Source organism: Alosa sapidissima, chromosome 1 (assembly GCF_018492685.1).
Source record: "Alosa sapidissima isolate fAloSap1 chromosome 1, fAloSap1.pri, whole genome shotgun sequence".
NCBI lineage: Eukaryota > Metazoa > Chordata > Actinopteri > Clupeiformes > Clupeidae > Alosa > Alosa sapidissima.
In genome coordinates this window covers 1,700,022-1,718,318 of record NC_055957.1, presented here as the reverse complement: position 1 = coordinate 1,718,318, position 18,297 = coordinate 1,700,022, and the positions used below count along the sequence as shown (strand labels likewise).

At 43.5% G+C, this 18,297-nt stretch overlaps 1 protein-coding gene across 3 annotated transcripts in view; it reads right to left on the bottom strand.

Moving 5' to 3' along the window:
• exoc3l4 (exocyst complex component 3-like 4) overlaps positions 1 to 18,297 on the bottom strand; it is a 46,691-nt gene that overhangs the window by 27,302 nt on the left and 1,092 nt on the right. For 2 of the 3 annotated variants that reach the window (XM_042085433.1, XM_042085437.1), the window contains exons 2-5: positions 17,385 to 17,648; positions 16,247 to 16,360; positions 15,876 to 16,109; positions 2,456 to 3,074 (exon numbers count right to left, since the gene is read on the bottom strand). In XM_042085433.1, coding sequence (XP_041941367.1) covers positions 2,456 to 3,074; positions 15,876 to 16,109; positions 16,247 to 16,360; positions 17,385 to 17,648 — 1,231 coding nt within the window. Of the gene's footprint in view, positions 1 to 2,455; positions 3,075 to 15,875; positions 16,110 to 16,246; positions 16,361 to 17,384; positions 17,765 to 18,297 lie in introns of those variants that run through there. The other variant, XM_042085445.1, reaches the window with a different exon arrangement.

The following is an 18,297-nucleotide window of genomic DNA, read 5'->3' as shown; positions in this document are numbered from 1 at the left end:
GTTGCTGAGGTCTGACTTTGTGGCGCTCGGAAATTAAATTAGTTTAATCTTAATTCATGTGATGAAGGACTTTGAACGAAGTTTCAGTGCTGAGTAAGGTTAACACTAAATATTTGAATATTTTACTACTAGTAATATATTTTTCATTACCATTATGGCAAGCAGTAGGCTAGGCTTGCTACCTGCAAATCATGAGCAAGTGACCTGATAATAACCTAAGTTATGAACACATGAGAGAGACTATTATACTTTCTTGCCCTCTACATCACAGTCATAGTGTAATAAACCATAGGCTACCAAAATAGCTGAACAGTCAACATCAGCCCTTTTCCTAAAATTGGTGTCTGTGTATGTTCCCCAGCTACTCTTACACATATTACAAATATTTGGCACACTCTCCTGTTTCAATTGTTTCCAGTATCATAGAAACGAGGGTGTTAAATTTGCAGTGACTACAAAATCCAACCTAATAACATTAGGCCTACCAAGGCATTGCGTTGGATGTTTCTCAATCTCCACTTGTTCTCTTCACGTATGTGGCAGCTAATCCATGTAGTGAAAAGGGATACCCTTTTAAAAGGAGGCCTAAAGTTGTTTTATATAAATAGGATCACTATGACCGTGATGTTGTCATGAGCATTCTCTCTCCCTGGCAACAACCTTAATTGATTCAACTCTCTGCCACTCTGCTCACTCTCTCTCTACTCTGCCTAACGAGCTCCACCTGGCTCCGCCCTGCTCTGCTCTTGTTACCTGGCCAGCTGCGCTGCATTTCCCACTCACCATCCTCACCTTGCCCCACTCTGCTCTAATTACTCTGCCAGCTGCACTGCATTTCTCCACTAACCTCTCCCAGTATATAAAGCCCTATTTTTCAGCCAAGCCCTGTCAGATCGTCTTCAAACCTGGACCAGTAACCTGCCTGCCTGTCTACTCTCTGACTCCTACCTGTGATTCGGATCCTTTCTTGACTGCCTCCCTGTTCTACCGCCCCGGTTATCCCGACCTGCCTTCCGGATCTTCTCGATTACTCTCCGATCTTCAGCCCCCCCGGTAACTCGAATCTGCCTTCGGTCCCTCACCACGTTTAGTGCCTAGCCCTGGTCTGTACTACTGCCTGCTGTTCACCTTGCTGTTGTGTGTGTGTTCCCCTGAGCCCCGAGAACCCCTGACACCCCTGGCACTCCTAGCACCCCTGGAACCGGAACCTCCAAGACCTCACGTTTCTCTCACTCCTCTTCCCCCCTGAACCCTTCAATAAAAAGACTCTGAATTTGAACTTGCGCTCTTGGGTCGTCTTCTGTTCGTGACAGATGTAGAGGGCAAGAAAGTATAATAGTCTCATGTGCTCATAACTTAGGTTATTATCAGGTCACTTGCTCATGATTTGCAGGTAGCAAGCCTAGCCTACTGCTTGCCATAATGGTAATGAAAAATATATTACTAGTAGTAAAATATTCAAATATTTAGTGTTAACCTTACTCAGCACTGAAACTTCGTTCAAAGTCCTTCATCACATGAATTAAGATTAAACTAATTTAATTTCCGAGCGCCACAAAGTCAGACCTCAGCAACTTTTTTAATGTAAGATTGTTCTTAGGTCACATATCAATCAAATCATAACAACTGAAAATGGTACTGTTTTTAAAATCATGTGTAGTACGTAAGTAAGTGTAAATGTTTGTCTAAACATGCTTTAATGAGCTTACACTTTAATGAGCTGAATTTGAGCTTACAGTTCTTTCACCAACCTATGTGTTTTACATTAACTTACAAAATAGATACTTTAGCTTAGTCCTCAGATAGATGAGGGTTGCTGTTTGCTCTGTTAAGGTATTTCTGTCCCTTCCAAACTGCATTGAAATGGTATGTTTAGCAGCCAGAATTTCAAAATTTCCAGGGGGAGAAATCTCCGGCCCCCCTCTAACATGTGTGCGTGCGCGAGCGCGCGTGTATGGAGAGCACAGGACAATGAGAAGCTGTGTCAGTGCCACTACATGTAGATCTATTTGTTAACTAACGAAAGAAGATCATATCTACATGAAATAGAATCAACATAGAAACGAATCAGAATCATTAAATGTTTACAAGGCTGGAAGTTCAACAAATATAGGTCTACTAATGTGATTAAAATAGTTAAATAAAAAATATTTCATTCATCAATCTTATTCAATGACCTAATGCCATCATAACATAGGCCTGGGCTCCAGGAAAGAACAGTTTATGTTAAACTTACTGTATCTAATTTTGTGTTGGTCATACTATAGAATAATATATTGCTTGTCTTTGTTGAATAAGACAGAAGATAAAGAGCTTAAAAATAATCGCATATCGCATCGCAATCGCAATATTGGTGAGAAAAATCGCAATTCGATTTTTTTTCCAAAATCCTTTACCCCTATTTGAAGGCCATGCAAATTACGGGAGTAATTTGTGTTGACAGGTATGGTCTCACCTGTGATATCTGTGTGTCATAAAGTCCAACAGTGCGTAGTAGTCCTTCAGCTCCCTCACTCTTCCCATGAGCCTTTGCAGGTGCTCGGTGGTGACCTGATGGCAAGCGTCCACGTAGTGGTCGAAGACGCGGAAACTGGGCGGGTACGAGGCCTGTAGCTCCGCCTTCACCCTCTCCAGGTTCTCCACAATGGCTTTTCCCAGCAGCCCCAGGTGCACGGCCAACCAGGAAGTGTTGCGCTCAGGTGTGTCCAGGTGCACAGCCTGCAGCACGTCCCTCACACCGTCCCGCACGGCGTCCCGCCAGAAGTCCCTCCACCCCCCCAGCCCCCCCGCCCCCCCCTCCCTCCGCTCCTCCTCCTGCACCACCCGCGCCACCTGCACCAGCAGCTCCTTGTTGCGGGCGGGCAGCGCGCTGGACTGACGCACGATTGCGGCCATCTTGGTGCGCAGCGCGCCGTACAGCAGGTGCAGGTCCTTCTCCAGGTGCGCCAGCTCCACAGGTGAGGCGTCTGGCCCCGCCTCCTCCTGCTGCTGATGGAACTCCCGCCGCAGAGACAGCAGGTTCAGGTGCGCCTCCTCCAACACCTCCAGCTCAATCAGCTTATTAATCTGCATCACTGATACACACACACACACACACACACACACACACACACACACACACACACACACACACACACAGGTTCAGGTGCGCCTCCTCCAACACCTCCAGCTCAATCAGCTTATTAATCTGCATCACTGATACACACACACACACACACACACACACACACACACACACACACACACACACACAGGTTCAGGTGCGCCTCCTCCAACACCTCCAGCTCAATCAGCTTATTAATCTGCATCACTGATACACACACACACACACACACACACACACACACACACACACACACACACACACACACACACACACAGAGGCAGGGGTGGATTCTTGGTGAGGATGTACTGTATGTGTATGTGTGTGTGTATGTCGCAGCCTTTTCAAGAGTTTCCAATTGTTCTACATTCAACACTTCAGGGCTGTGGGCAAAAATGCTAAGATATAAATAACATTTGTCAAGACATAGCAAATGATTTAGAACATAAACAAACTTAGGAAAAGGACCAAAATGGCTTCAAAATTCCAGCCCCTAATTCTTGTTCACAAGCAATTATCATATTATATACAGTACATTAGTAGCCATTGCTATGCAGAAATCTAAGAGTAAGTTCAAAACACTTACTCAGTTAAATGTAACAATAAATACAATAATAAAGTCAACACATACATTGTTTTTTTCCTTCTTTTTTTTTGAAAAATAGTCCATAGAAGTCAAAAAGTTCCAAAAAGTGACGAAAGTTCCAAAGCTATCCTAATGTATGTACTGTAACTGTTCAAAAAGTGTATGTTGCATAATGAGATGTAGAGCATGTCTATGTCACTATCAGTTTACATGCTGAGTGTATGTTGCATAATGAGATGTAGAGCATGTCTATGTCACTATCAGTTTACATGCTGAGTCAGAGTTTCAAGCACATGACTCTGTTGGCCAACTTTTACTGTTGCCTTTCCAGCAGGAAGCAGATTTTGCTGATAGGCTTTTCCAATTAATTTCTTCCTGTCTTGACACAAACTCGTGGAACAAGTGCTTGGGAATCTGCTATCGCCTCAGTGATGCGTCCAACGGGCCAAGACTTTCTCGGAGCGGATTCATCAACGATGAGGGCCACATCCCCAACAGCAAAGTTCCGCCGAGTCTTATTTCACTTGTGCCGTTCTTGCAACATGGGCAGGTATTCCTTGACCCATCTTCTCCAGAACAAGTCTGCAATGTACTGATCTTGCCTCCAACGTCTCCTGGTGTAGAGGTCCTCCTTCCGGAACAACCCAGGTGGCAAAATGGGTTTGACCTTTAGCTGGAGCAAGTGATTAGGGGTTAAAGCTTCAATATCATTGGGATCATCAGAAGAAGGGGTGATTTGGGCGGTCATTCACGATCGCCTCTACCTCACAGAAGACTGTCTGCAAGGCCTCATCGTCCAAGACTTGTTGTTCGACAACAGAGCACAATACTCTCTTAGCCTCCTGCACCAAGTGCTCCCACACCTGTGATGAGCGCCATGCGGGGGTTGAACATCCATTTTATTCCGTCCTGCATTAGGTTATTATGAATTTTGCTTTGATTCAATTGTTTTAACTCACGGTGTGAGCTGACGAAGTTAGTTCCATTGTCAGATCGGATTTCCTTCACTTGTCCTCTACTGGCACATACTACAGCAGAAACCATTTTTGAAACGTTGAATGAATTCGTGGTTTCCAATGAAATAGACTGGACCAAGTGTGTATAAGCACTGAGGGAGCTCAGGCCATGGTGGGGAGACTCAACGGAGTTGTGAGAAGGGTCAAAGCCGTAGCTTCGCAGGCCACTGCTGTCCACTGCTGCCTACACAGAGAGGCATTGGCGACAAAAATGATGCCTGCAAAGTTGAAGACTGCTTTAGATGAAACAGTGAAAACGGTCAATTTCATAAAAAGTCATCCACTGCAGTCACGTCTGTTTTCTATATGATGTGCAGAGATGTGGAGCGAGCACCGACAGCTTCTTCTGCATACCAAAGTCCGGTGGCTTTCGCGTGGTAAGGTGCTTACTCGACTTGTTGAACCACGAGACAAACTCAGGACATTTTTCGTTGACTCCTGGTTTGAGTTGTCCGACCGATTCTGTGACTTCGAGTGGCTCTGCAATTTGGCATATTTGGCGGACATATTCGGCTACTTAAACGGACTCAATCTATCCCTACAAGGGAAAGCTGTGACAACATTTCATGTCCACAGTAAGATCGAGGGCACAATCAGAAAGCTCGAGCTGTGGGACAGACGAGTCGGTCAAAACAATTACGAGTCATTTGACAACCTGTGCGAATTTCTCAACAAAGAGGAACGGCCGATTCCGAGTTCTGTGGCAGATTCCATCAGACAGCATCTGCAGTCGCTGAAGACGCAGCTCCGTGGATACTTCCCTGTGCTCAGCGAGCAACATAGCTGGATACAGAATCCATCTGTCTCATATGACGAGGGTGCCCTCGCAGGTCTGAGTTCAAGGGAACAAGACAGCCTTGTGGAGTTATCTTCCGATACTGCTTTAAAACTTGTCTTCACACAGAAGGACATTTCTGGATGTATACACACTCAGAATACACAAGACATTGATGTCAAACAAGGCTTTGATGTTTCTGATGCCTTTTGCCACCACATATCTGTGTGAAACTGGGTTTTCAGTGCTTGTGGCATTAAAAACAAAGTATAGGAATAAACTGAATGATGAGTCTGACAGTGTTTCCTCTACGTTTATTTCAGCATGGCGGCCCGCCACGGTTTAATTAATACCCCCACGGTATCAGAATCAGGGCAAACGCACAATGTAGTTGCAGCTGTCCTGCCGACGTATCCTCCCCTGCTGGCTGCCGCTCACATTGCAATTTAACAATAAGTAGTCTAAAACTAGATAGATAGATAGATACTTTATTGATTCCCAAGGGGAAATTCAAGAAGGGACCTGTCTAGTTTTATTCCATAAATTGTTTTTATCAAGAGCTTCCATGTGCTATGCATGTTTGTCAACATCGCAAAAACTACAATTTTCGCACAACTTGATGGAAAAGTGCAGCCTAGCACAGACAGAAAAACCCATTCATTTCTGAAGCTGATCGTATTGAAAGTATTCCCCATATCGTAGCCTATTAGCTCGCTGGCAACAACAGCAAAACATGAAACTGGAGAGTGGATGTCTCCACGAAGACACCGCTGTTACATTAGATGCGCACTCAATCGCGAATCGACGCCGGGAAAAAGCAACGACTGGTAGTAACAAAGGTAAATTAGATTAAAGCAAAACTTTTTGTATGCACTCACGGTGATGGCCTAGTTAGCCTAATGTGAATCGCGTACTATAAAGTAAAGGAGATTTGCACCATTTGTTGTGGGTTGTGTTTCTACATGTTGGCACAGTTCATTTCTGTCATAAACGAAGTAAGCTAAGCGTTTCTCCATTGTCAACTACCGGTATGTTCAAGCGTTCAAGTGACATGTGGTTTAATGCATGGGTTAACCTGACGTGAGTCAGACAGAAGATGGGCCTGTTTTAGTTCCTGAATCCTGTCCCTCTCAAGTCACATTAGGCTAAATGGTGTGATTAGCAAAATCCCGGGAGTGACACCCGACCCTAGTAAACTTAGCCTTGTAACCTTTTTTTTCCCTTGGGGGGGGGGGGGGGGGCGTGACCTGCCGCCACTGTTAAAAAAAAAACTAGCGGAAACGCTGGTCTGATCTTTGCTTAAAGCTGACATCCATTCAGCCAGACATGCTGATTTGCAGTGCATTGAAGTTGTGTAAATGTTTCAATTTATGTAAAGTGTACCTTCATACCCGAAAACTACAATATATGTGTATGTGTATGTTGAACATCTCTAATAACAAGTTATGGACTTTACATTTTCTGGTCTTTAGAGCTAGGCCTATGTCTGCCTACGGCGTTGTGAGCTGTCTGTTAAGTTTTACACCCTGATTTATGTCTATTTTAAATGTATGTTTAATGTACATTTGTCAGATGTGTGTATTTTGAACGTAGTGTGAACGTATGTCTCATAGCCCATCTCGGCTTGTCCCCTGCACTCCGAAATCTGGCGCTAGTTAGCCGATGCCTTGAATTTCCCCTGGGGATCAATAAAGTATATATCTATCTATCTATCTATCTATCTATGCTACCAACAGCTTTTCCCAGCTGTGGGATCAATAAAGTCATATCTCTTATCTTATCTTCAATTGGGGGGGGCCTCGGGCATCGGCCTAGCCATGCAAATAAATCACTGTTTTACACCATTTACGAGGCTCAACGTATCTCCACACTTCATTGGTAGACTTCTGAGGGCCCTGACATTTAAAACGAGACATTGAGAACTTTGAAAAAGCACTGGTAGTTTACTTACAAGACGATTTATACAGACAGTATCTTCACAAAGTTTAGCGTTTGCAGCCATGTTGAATTTAGTCACGATAAGTCGAGCGACGAGTAAGAATGAACAGGTATGATAAGGGATCAGATTCCAAAAATAATTCAGTGGAAATGCATGGATTCCAGTTTCTTTCAGTAGCAGCAACTGGAATCCATGCATTTCCATGGAATTATTCCCCTATATATTATTACCCTTGTTCTAGGCAGCCGAAACACAAACGTTTGGTCTTTTTCCTTGTTGGGTTTCTGTTTGAATGAATCACACAGTTCAATAGAATGGGCTTGTCACAGAAAAGACAATGGATTTGTGTTGCATGTCTTTGAGTGGTTATACAGTAACTTGGCTGTGGTCTATTATTAGTCTGTTCTGATACAGGGACAACAGTAGCAAAGTTGGCTTTAGAGTTGTACACTGGGTTTGTTGTTTTAACAGTTACCCGTTCTTTTGGGTTCTGGGCCTCTCCAAAGACAGGATCCAATGCGGCTTTTCCAAAAACTCTAGCAGGTCCTTCAGCGTTGGTCTGCGATCGTGTTTTTCTCCAAAATGTTGAAGACTGCCACTCTCCATTTATCTCGCAATCTGAAGGCTCACAAGCTTTTCCAGTTCATTAATAAAACCAGCTTCATTCATGGTATTAAAACAGCTCCTTAGGAATAATGCATAGCATCTTGATGCAAAAGCATCATCTGACTTAATGATTGACCAATTCAGTGCGTTATTAACAAATGCAGAGGTGATCTTTACTCTGTTTCCAAAGTTCCATTCTAGTTGTTGCTTTGCTTCAGCATATGCGGTTTTTCGATGGATGTGCATGCAGCTCTGCACCAAGTCCTTGAGCTGACCAGCTGTGAACTGCTCTAAATAATAAAGTTGTCGGTTTTGGTTTCAATTCCTTGCAAAAATGCTTTGATAAAAGATCTAAAATGCAGAGGGTCACCATCAAAAATTATTTTCACAGGTGGAAGAGAAGACATTCTCTATTTTATAAGGACTTCAGTGATATCATTTTCCCATCATCTCTATTAGAGCAGCGGTTCCCAAACTTTTTTTCCTGCGGACCACCTTCTACATCCTGACTTGGCTCGCGTACCCCCACCATTCGACACATAAAAAAGTAACACATTCTATTGACGCATTCCAGGCATAATGTTTAACTGGCCGCCCTACATGATAACAAAATCAAAATGTGCAACTGGTCTATGAGCTATCACGCTAAAAAGAATGGAGAACATTACAGTAGACTGGTTAGATAGCACCTCACTGCAAACCACATACTGTGGCTTTGGCCAGTCTGTCTCCCAATCCACGTGAAGCCGAGGGCCATATGCCTCATCATAGTGAAGCCGAGGCCCATATGCCTCATCATAGTGAAGCCGAGGGCCATACGCCTCATCATAGTGAAGCCGAGGGCCATACGCCTCATCATAGTGAAGCCGAGGGCCATACGCCTCATCATAGTGAAGCCGAGGGCCATACGCCTCATCATAGTGAAGCCGAGGGCCATATGCCTCATCATACTTTCGTTTTCTTCGCGCAGTCTTTTCTTTCTTTTCTTTCTTTTCTCCACCTTCACCTCCATCAGTCTGCCCCCCCCCCATCGTTACCGTCCTGCTCTGTTTCTCTCGCTTCTCCTCTTCGATTGCTTTATTTAGGCCTTTTGGACAGTGTCTCTGTTTTTAGTTTCCATGTTTGCCATGTTCTACCTAGCCTATACTTCAACGAAACTAACGTGCCAGATATTCTGGCTGCCCGCAGGAAATCACGTGCATTGTGGGTAGCTTATTTTTTAATGAAAACATAGTCTATTATAGCGTTTACAAATGATTTCCTTTAATTTCATGTTTCCATATCATTATAATCCGATTCAAAATTATTTATTATTTATGAATTAATTAGATTCATTAATTAATCATTTTTAACACCTTTCCGACATTGCCCTTTTCGGGCCCTATCACGACATTGTAAAGTGCATCGTCACTCGTCAAAAGTCTATTCAAATTTAGTAGGATGTCCAGTTCACATTGGGAGGGGTTTCGTTATCAAACGTGGAGCGCATGGCGCAACAAGGTGTTCCTAGGTTTTTTAATCAGTCATATGGGTGTGTTTGGGGTGTAACATCATTTAAACCAATGAGAATGACATCTGTCATTCCCTTTAACGGCGCAAAGCGCGATATGTCAAATAAATGCATCGGTATTTTGGCATTCAACGGCGCATTTGAAGGAGGCTGCTTGCGAGACCGTATGGAATAGTCATTCTTAAACCATGCTTTACTAAAACCTAGCATAGCCTTCACGCATTTGCACTCGTCTATTATTTGAACTCATTTTCACCAAGGTGTCAGTCAACGACAAGACAGTTATATGCAGTTACTTTCACTATTGACTGACAATGGGTTACCATCGAAAACATAGACTGGAAAAAGCAACACTTACCCTAATATTGCTCAAATGACTGAATAAAACAACATTTATCCTGCAGAGGAGTTGCTTATATTTCGTGACAGTGCGTCTTCAGCTGTGCTCCATACGTGTCTCTCGCCTCTCCCCTAATCACTTTTAACCGTCATTACCAATTTGCAAATGAAGGTGAATAACTACTCATCATGAGATTAGTGTTGTCACGATACCAAAATTAATGTTTCGATACCGATACAAAGTCAAGAATTGCGATTTCGATACTTCGATACTTTTTTAAAAATGTATTTGATTTGGGGGCCCCACCACCTTGACATCATCATCAGTAATATTGAATATACTGTAGTGTGATCATTCACACCAGTGGCCATCCCAGATTCTACTTGACTCTCTCCACACAAACACACATGGAAAATGATGGCTTATGTCATATTTCATAAATTCTGCATAATTACTAGTAAATATATTTAGCAATTTGAAAACTATTCTAAAACTATAACTATTTTTAAACTATTACACTTAGGCATAATTATCTTTAATGTGGTGTGTAGGTCTAATTGAGAGCACATTAGTGATGTGTAGGTGTAATTGACTCACTTTAAGAGATATGTGAGAGTAACTGACCTTGACTCACGGTTTTAGTGAATAAAAGTTGCACATAGCGCATAAGGATATGTGGATGCAATTAATTATGTTTTGTATGTCATTAGATAAAATAAATGTTCAAAAAATGTACAAGTCGAAGAAAATCTTTCTGGGATCATAGAAGAGATAAGTGTCTTGCAATGTTCATTAATGATTTTAGCGAGCACTATTGTCAAACGTGACCTGAGCTAGCGGGATAGTTAGCAAGGATCTCTCTTCAGATGTAAAAGTTTGCAATGGTTGCTTAGCCTATTTCTAAATTACATTGAACCCAAATAGTAGGCCTAAATGACCAAAATCCCACAGCCTAGGTAGGTTAGCAACACAAACTTGAGAGATGCAAGTGAGCAAATCAACTTGATATTAGCCTATTATTATGTGTTACCATAGCATCACTTGAACTAGCAGCCATGTCTCACTGTTTATAGCACGACAGCTGCGCTTACGTGTGTGTGTGTGAGGAGAGAAGACGCACAGCCACAGGTTAGGGGAGGAGGCGCTAGAAGCATGCCTTGTGCACACGCATGTTACTTCAAAAGAACACGGTCATTCTCAAAAGTATCGATACTAATAAAATTAGGCATTGTGACATTTTTAATGTCAGGGTATTGCGATACTTTTGTTGTATCGGTGCACCGTGCAACACTCCATGAGATGTACAGTATTTCGTAATATCTGTATTCTAATTATGTTTCCTATTGTAATCGTGCAATTTGTAATGTTTTGCATGGACGTGCGCTGGTGTGCATTCATGAATGATAGAAGGATGGTGCGTGCACCTGCCAATATGACTGTTGACAATGCTCTCTTAAAATAACATATAAACAACTCGCCATAGACTTCTGACCAGGTGTACAATAGCGATTTTTAGACAATGCGCCAGGCCCCTCCCTAGGTTGTTAATTGCCACACCCCTGGGTGCATTGTTTAAAAAATAAACGTGCAAAATACCGTATTAAACTTTGCGCGGGTGGAAAACGAGTTTTACGCCATGCGCTGGTGTGCAAAATACAGCCCTTCATCTCCCGTACCCCCTAGTGGCAGCTTGCGTACCACAGTTTGGAATCCCTGTATTAGAGCATTGTTGCCAAAATAACATTTTGGTGACTTAAACTTAGACTTTCTTTATTGTCATTGATAAACACACCATCCTTTTTTTCAAATAGAAAATAAAGTGCTGGTATAATATAAAAAGGTTAACATTTCTAAATGTATAAAAAGTGCAATGATAAAAGAATAAAGTAACATAGTGATATTGCACTATCAGAGGCAGCAGCATGCAGTCCAGTGAGGATCCCGTGGAGGTCTGTGGTGCACAGAGGGCAATCCGGTGCAGGAAGTGCAGGCGCTGCTGAGGTTGTGTTAAGGGACCAGGTTAGTTTGTAGGTGATTTGCCAGGGAGGTTGTGTTAAGGGACCAGGTTAGTTTGTAGGTGATTTGCCAGGGAGGTTGTGTTAAGGGACCAGGTTAGTTTGTAGGTGATTTGCCAGGGAGGTTGTGTTAAGGGACCAGGTTAGTTTGTCGGTGATTTGCCAGGGAGGTTGTGTTAAGGGACCAGGTTAGTTTGCCGGTGATTTGCCAGGGAGGTTGTGTTAAGGGACCAGGTTAGTTTGTCGGTGATTTGCAGCCCTCAGGAAGTTGGTGCTATTGACGACCTGCAGTGTCATTGATAAGTAAAGGTGAAAGTGCTGTGAATCAGAATCATTTCTGTAAATGTACATACTGTGTACTTCTTATGGTCATTTGTGATTTGTGAGTTGTGAAGACCTTCCCAGGAAAGGGGGTAGTTTTAATTAAAAGACAATAGAAGCTGACCAGACTTGATGGCACCAAGAGGCCACATCCCCTCCCACCACACCTTTAAATTGCATATTCATAGTAGGTCACTCCTTCTCTTTGTGTGTAACTTAAATATGGTAGACTTGTTCTGTATAGTTAGAGAATACTGGTGAAACCCATGATGGGGTGACACAAACATGCATCTCTCCCTTGAGGGGCACTGGCCCCTCATTGAAAAGAATAAAAGCCTGCATCCTGATTTTCCATCGTCCTGACTGAGTCTCCAGAGAAATGTGGTAGTAAAAATGTGCTATCAGAGGTGTCTGATGGCCGAGATTTCCTGAAGTCAACAATGATCTCCTTTGTCTTGCCAACACTGAGGATCAGGTTGTTGACTTGTAACGTGACCGAAACCAGGATATAAATATCACTCCAGCCACGCCAGATATTTTTGGTATTTGGGACTAGAGTTCGCCAGCAAGGATAAGGAAAAGACACTGTATTGAAAAGTCCATCACATTTATCAATCATCAGACATTCGTATGACATAAGCAAAAATGTAAGTCTGGGAGGTTTCGGGGCAGAACACAGGCTGTGATTTAAGCATAAAACAAAGGCAAACATAAAATAAACCCGTTCAACAAAACCCAAAAACTTCCAAGTCTAAGTCAATTGTTCCCATACGTTTTGACTAATAGTATGGAAACAGCAGTCTCTATAAACATGCATCCATCCTTTCATGAACAGTAATTGGAATATGCCACCAGACACGAGTTTCCGACACGTCGTCTTAATTCACCAACAAAAAAATAGGCTTCTCCCAGTATACAATACTTAAGCTAATAAAGAAAATAAAATAGGCTCCTCCAATACAATACTTAAAGGAACCGTATGTAAGAATAGGCTTCTCCCAGTATACAATGCTTAAAGGAACCGTATGTAATAGGCTTCTCCCAGTATACAATACTTAAAGGAGCCGTATGTAATAGGCTTCTCCCAGTATACAATACTTAAGCTAATAAAGAAAATAAAAAAAGAATAAACGAAAACAAAAAGTCTTAGGTTGTGCACGCCACATCAGGAAGGCCTAACTCCACTGCATATTCCAGAAGGTTGTCGGGGTCCATGAATTTGTTTCTTCTCTCAGGGTAATCCATGCACCCGGGCACCAGAGACAAAAACAACGCTATGCAACTTCTCTATCCAAGAGTAAAACAACGCTATGCAACTTCTCTATCCAAGAGTAAAACAACGCTATGCAACTTCTCTATCCAAGAGTAAAACAACGCTATGCAACTTCTCTATCCAAGAGTAAAACAACGCTATGCAACTTCTCTATCCAAGAGTAAAACAACGCTATGCAACTTCTCTATCCAAGAGTAAAACTCCCGCTGCCACACTCGTCTGCTATCGCCCTACTACTACCGGCTTCACTCATACTATCCTTCTCTTGGCACGTCATCTCGTCAGAACACGTCCACACTGCTGAAGGTCTTTTCAAGAGCTTCCAATTGTTCTACGTTGAAGACTTCAAGGCCGTGAGCCTGGTGAGTTGGTGGCGGATTTGAACTTTGACAACAGTTTTCACATATAATCAATTTATTTTCTAAGTGCAGATCCAAGTGTTCCAAGCAGATCAAAGTGGTCAAAAATGTGTATTATATCACCGTACTGCGATCCAACTTCTACTAACCAATCCAAGAACTACCTGATGGGTTGCTCCCGTGACGTACACAAAAAGAAGAGGAATCAACTAAAGCTCAGCCAATCTGCCTAATTGCTTTCAATTACCCAATCACCACATACGTGCAAGACACACAAGACTTGTGTGTTTGTGTGTGTGTGTGTGTTTTTACCCAATCACCACATACATGCAAGACTTAGAGACATGTGCATGATGCAATTAAAGAAATATACATAAACAATCGAAACAACAAAGAAATGAGGTAAATATGCTAAGATGTAAATAACATTATATGAGTCAAGACATAGCAAATGATTTAGAACATAAACAAACTTAGGAAAAGGACCAAAATGTCTACAACAGTGAGTGAGTGTGTGTGTGTTTGTGTGTGTGTGTATGTGAGTGTGTGTGTCTGTATGTTCGTGTTTGTGTGTTCGTGGGTGTGTGTGTGTTTATATGCATATGAGTGTGTGTATTTATGTGTGTATGTTTGTGTGTGTGTATGTGTATTTATGTGTGTGTGTGTGTGTGTGTTTGTGTGTATGTGTGTGTGGTGTGTGTGTATATGTATGTGTTTGTGTGTATGTGTGTAGTGCAGTGGTTCTCGTCTTTGTGTGTTCGTGGGTGTGTGTGTATATGCATGTGAGTGTGTGTATTTATGTGTGTATGTGTGTGTTTGTGTTTGTGTTTGTGTGTGTGTGTGTGTGTGTGTGTGTGTTTGTGTGTATGTGTGTAGTGCAGTGGTTCTCAAACTTTTTCTTTCATTCCCCACTTTGATCAAGGGGGCATTTTCGAGCCCCACCTGTCCATCAGCGCTCTAAGAAAGTGCATCAAGCTTAAAATTGTCAAATTTATTGAAATAACGACAAGTTCTAAATATGTCCTCTTCAGCAGAGATAAAATCAGCTGGTGCTGCAGATATAATATAAATAAATACATAATGTGCCACTGTAAATTAAACACACATATTTCTGTTTTCCAGCAACATATTAGCAAGCACAGGCCAATATTTTACAGCATTGTACAATATATTCAATGAAATAGCCTACCAACATGCTGCATTAAATTGATCCATAATCCAGTCATACTGAGCACTGCTGGTTGGGAAATATTTTTGAAATAAACTTTGCAGGGATGTGATGTAGGCCTACTGTTTAATACATGGGATCACAAGAGTGGCTCCCGAATCAGACGTTTCAGCAATTTCAATCAGATTCTCAAAGGCATTAATACTGTCACGATCGAGGTGCCTGTCCCATACCTCGAGTTTTTTGGTGAATGCAGTAATCTTATCTGCTAGGTGAGGTGCGTGCTTGTCTTTGCCTTGTAACTGGAGATTTAGCTCATTGAGCTTTCCAAATATATCGCTAAGATAGGCCAGCTTCATCAAGAAATGTTCATTAGTGAACGTGCTTGCAGATTGAAACATGCGCTCTTCCTCCAAGAAGAGGCGACTCGGAGCACAAACACGCGCGGCAGCACTACCTCGGGAAAGCCACCTTGCCTCGCTGTGAAACAGTAGGCTACAGCTGTGTGGTCAGCTCCCATCTCCTCACAAAGTGCGGGGAACACTGTGTGTGTGTGTGTATGTGTGTGTGTGTGTGTGTGCGTGGGCACGTGTGCGTGCAGTGTGCAGTGTGTGTGTGTGTGTGTGTGTGTGTGTGTGTGTGTGTGTGTGTGTGTATGTGTGTGTGTGTAGTATGTGTGTGTGTGTTTGTGTGTATGTGTGTGTGCGTGGGCGCGTGCAGTGTGTAGTGTGTGTGTGTGTGTGTGTGTGTGTGTGTATGTATGTGTGTGTGCGTGGGCACGTGCGTGTGCAGTGTGTGTTTGTGTAGTGTGTGTAGTGTGTGTGTGCGTTTGCAGTGTGTGTGTGTGTGTGTGTGTGTGGTCACCTGAGAGGGGCAGGGGTGGGATCTCGGGGAGGACGTACGACTCTCTGACCTCTACTGTCTCTGTGACCTCTGACCTGCTGGTGCTCTGCTCTGATTGGCTGGCCTCCACGACACAGTGTAGTGGCTCCTGATTGGCTGAGCGCTCGGGGGCGTGGCGTTTGCTTCCCAGGCGGAGGCTGCGACGGAGAGATGCCCCTTTTTTCATGAGCAGGTCGCCCAGGGCAACGGAGGATTCTGGAATCATACATAAAGATAAAGAGTGTGTGTGTGTGTTTGCCTCTGTGTGTGTGTGTGTTCTTATCATTTCTCTTTCAGTTTGTGGTGCGTGCGTGCGTGCGTGCGTGCGTGCGCGTGTGTGTGTGTGTGTGTACCTGATTGTGCTCTTGTGTGGGACTGGGGTGATCTAAGTGGGCTTCCTCCTGAGGTTCCATCTTTCTTCTGGAAGAAACCACTCAGCCCACGGAGGGGGGGGCCCACACTCAAACCTGAGAGAGAGAAGGGGGGAACAAGAGATAGAAAAAGAGAGAGAAGGAGAGAGGGAGAGAGAGAAAGGGGGGAACAAGAGATAGAAAAAGAGAGAGAAGGAGAGAGGGAGAGAGAGAAAGGGGGGAACAAGAGATAGAGAAGAGAGAGAAGGAGAGAGAGAAAGGGGGAACAAGAGATAGAAAAAGAGAGAGAAGGAGAGAGAGAGAAAGGGGGGAACAAGAGATAGAGAGAAGGAGAGAGAGAAAGGGGGAACAAGAGATAGAAAAAGAGAGAGAAGGAGAGAGGGAGAGAGAGAAAGGGGGGAACAAGAGATAGAGAAGAGAGAGAAGGAGAGAGAGAAAGGGGGAACAAGAGATAGAAAAAGAGAGAGAAGGAGAGAGGGAGAGAGAGAAAGGGGGGAACAAGAGATAGAGAAGAGAGAGAAGGAGAGAGAGAGAAAGGGGGAACAAGAGATAGAAAAAGAGAGAGAGGGAGGAGGTTAGAATTTAGGTTGAGTGGCAGGTAGTACTGTGAAAACATGTCAACATCCACAACACACACACACATACTCACACACAAACACACACACACACACACAGTAGAGTGCATATAAAGGCAGAAGGAGAAACTGAAAGAGAAATGATAAGAATAGAAGGAAATAAAGGAGAGAAAGACAGTGTGTGTGTGTGTGTGTGTGTGTGTGTGTGTGTGTGTGTGTGTGTGTTTGAGTGTGAGTGTGTGTTTGTGTGTGTGTGAGTGTTTGTGTGTGTGTGTGTGTTTGAGTGTGTTTGAGTGTGTGTGTGTGTGTGTGTTTGAGTGTGTGTGTGTGTGAGTGTGTGTTTGAGTGTGTGTGTGTTTGAGTGTGTGTGTGTGTGTGTGTGTGTGTTTGTGTGTGTGTGAGTGTGTGTTTGAGTGTGTGTGTGTTTGAGTGTGTGTGTGTGTGTGTGTGTGTGTGTTTGTGTGTGTGTGAGTGTGTGTTTGAGTGTGTGTGTGTTTGAGTGTGTGTGTGTGTGTGTTTGTGTGTGTGTGAGTGTAAGGACTCACTTGGTGAAGGGGGTGGGAGGGTGTGTGTGCTGTTGTTGGGGTTGTTGTCGACACTGGGCAGGTCGGAGGCTGATTTGACCTTTGACCTCTGTGTGAGTTTGGTCAGAGGGCTCTTGCTGCGCAGGCTGGCCCGCAGCGACCCCAGCATTCCCAACTTCCTGTCCACGGAATCATTGTTGCCGTGGGTTACGCCGTTGATCACACTGTCCTCCGAGTCAGTCACGTCCGAATCCCACTCCTTCATCTCCATTGTCATCCTCACTCCTGCCCACACAAAACACTGTCTGTCTGTCTCTGTGTGTGTGTGTGTGTGTGTGACACACCATCATCCTCACTCCTGCCCACACAAAACACTGTCTGTGTGTGTGTGTGTGTGTGTGTGACACACCATCATCCTCATCCTCACTCCCCCTGCAGACACAAAAGTGTGTGTGTGTGTGTGTGTGTGAGAGAAAGACACAGCCCTCACTCAGCTTGCCTCAGGAACCAGCACCAGCAACGTGTGTGTGTGTGTGTGTACAGGTTCAATGTAAACCAAGAATGTTTACAGATGATTCAACGTGTGTGTGTGTTTGTTTGTCTGTGTGTGTGTGTGTGCGCGTGTGTGTGTGTGTGTATGTGTATATATGCTTACAGCTGATTTTTTGTTTACTGAAAACAGTTCTTGGGACAGCAGTAGAAAGGTTGTCATGACAACCTCCCAACCCACCATGCCTAACCTGCCCTAGTCATACACATACACACACACACTCATGTCATTGTGCCTCTCAGTCTCACACTCACTAAACTACCCACCCCATTAAACATTAAAAATGACATTACATAAATCATACACACACACACACACCACTCAATACACCTTTCAGGTGCACATATGCACAGAATTTGGCTGTTTCCAAGGAAATCCCCGGGA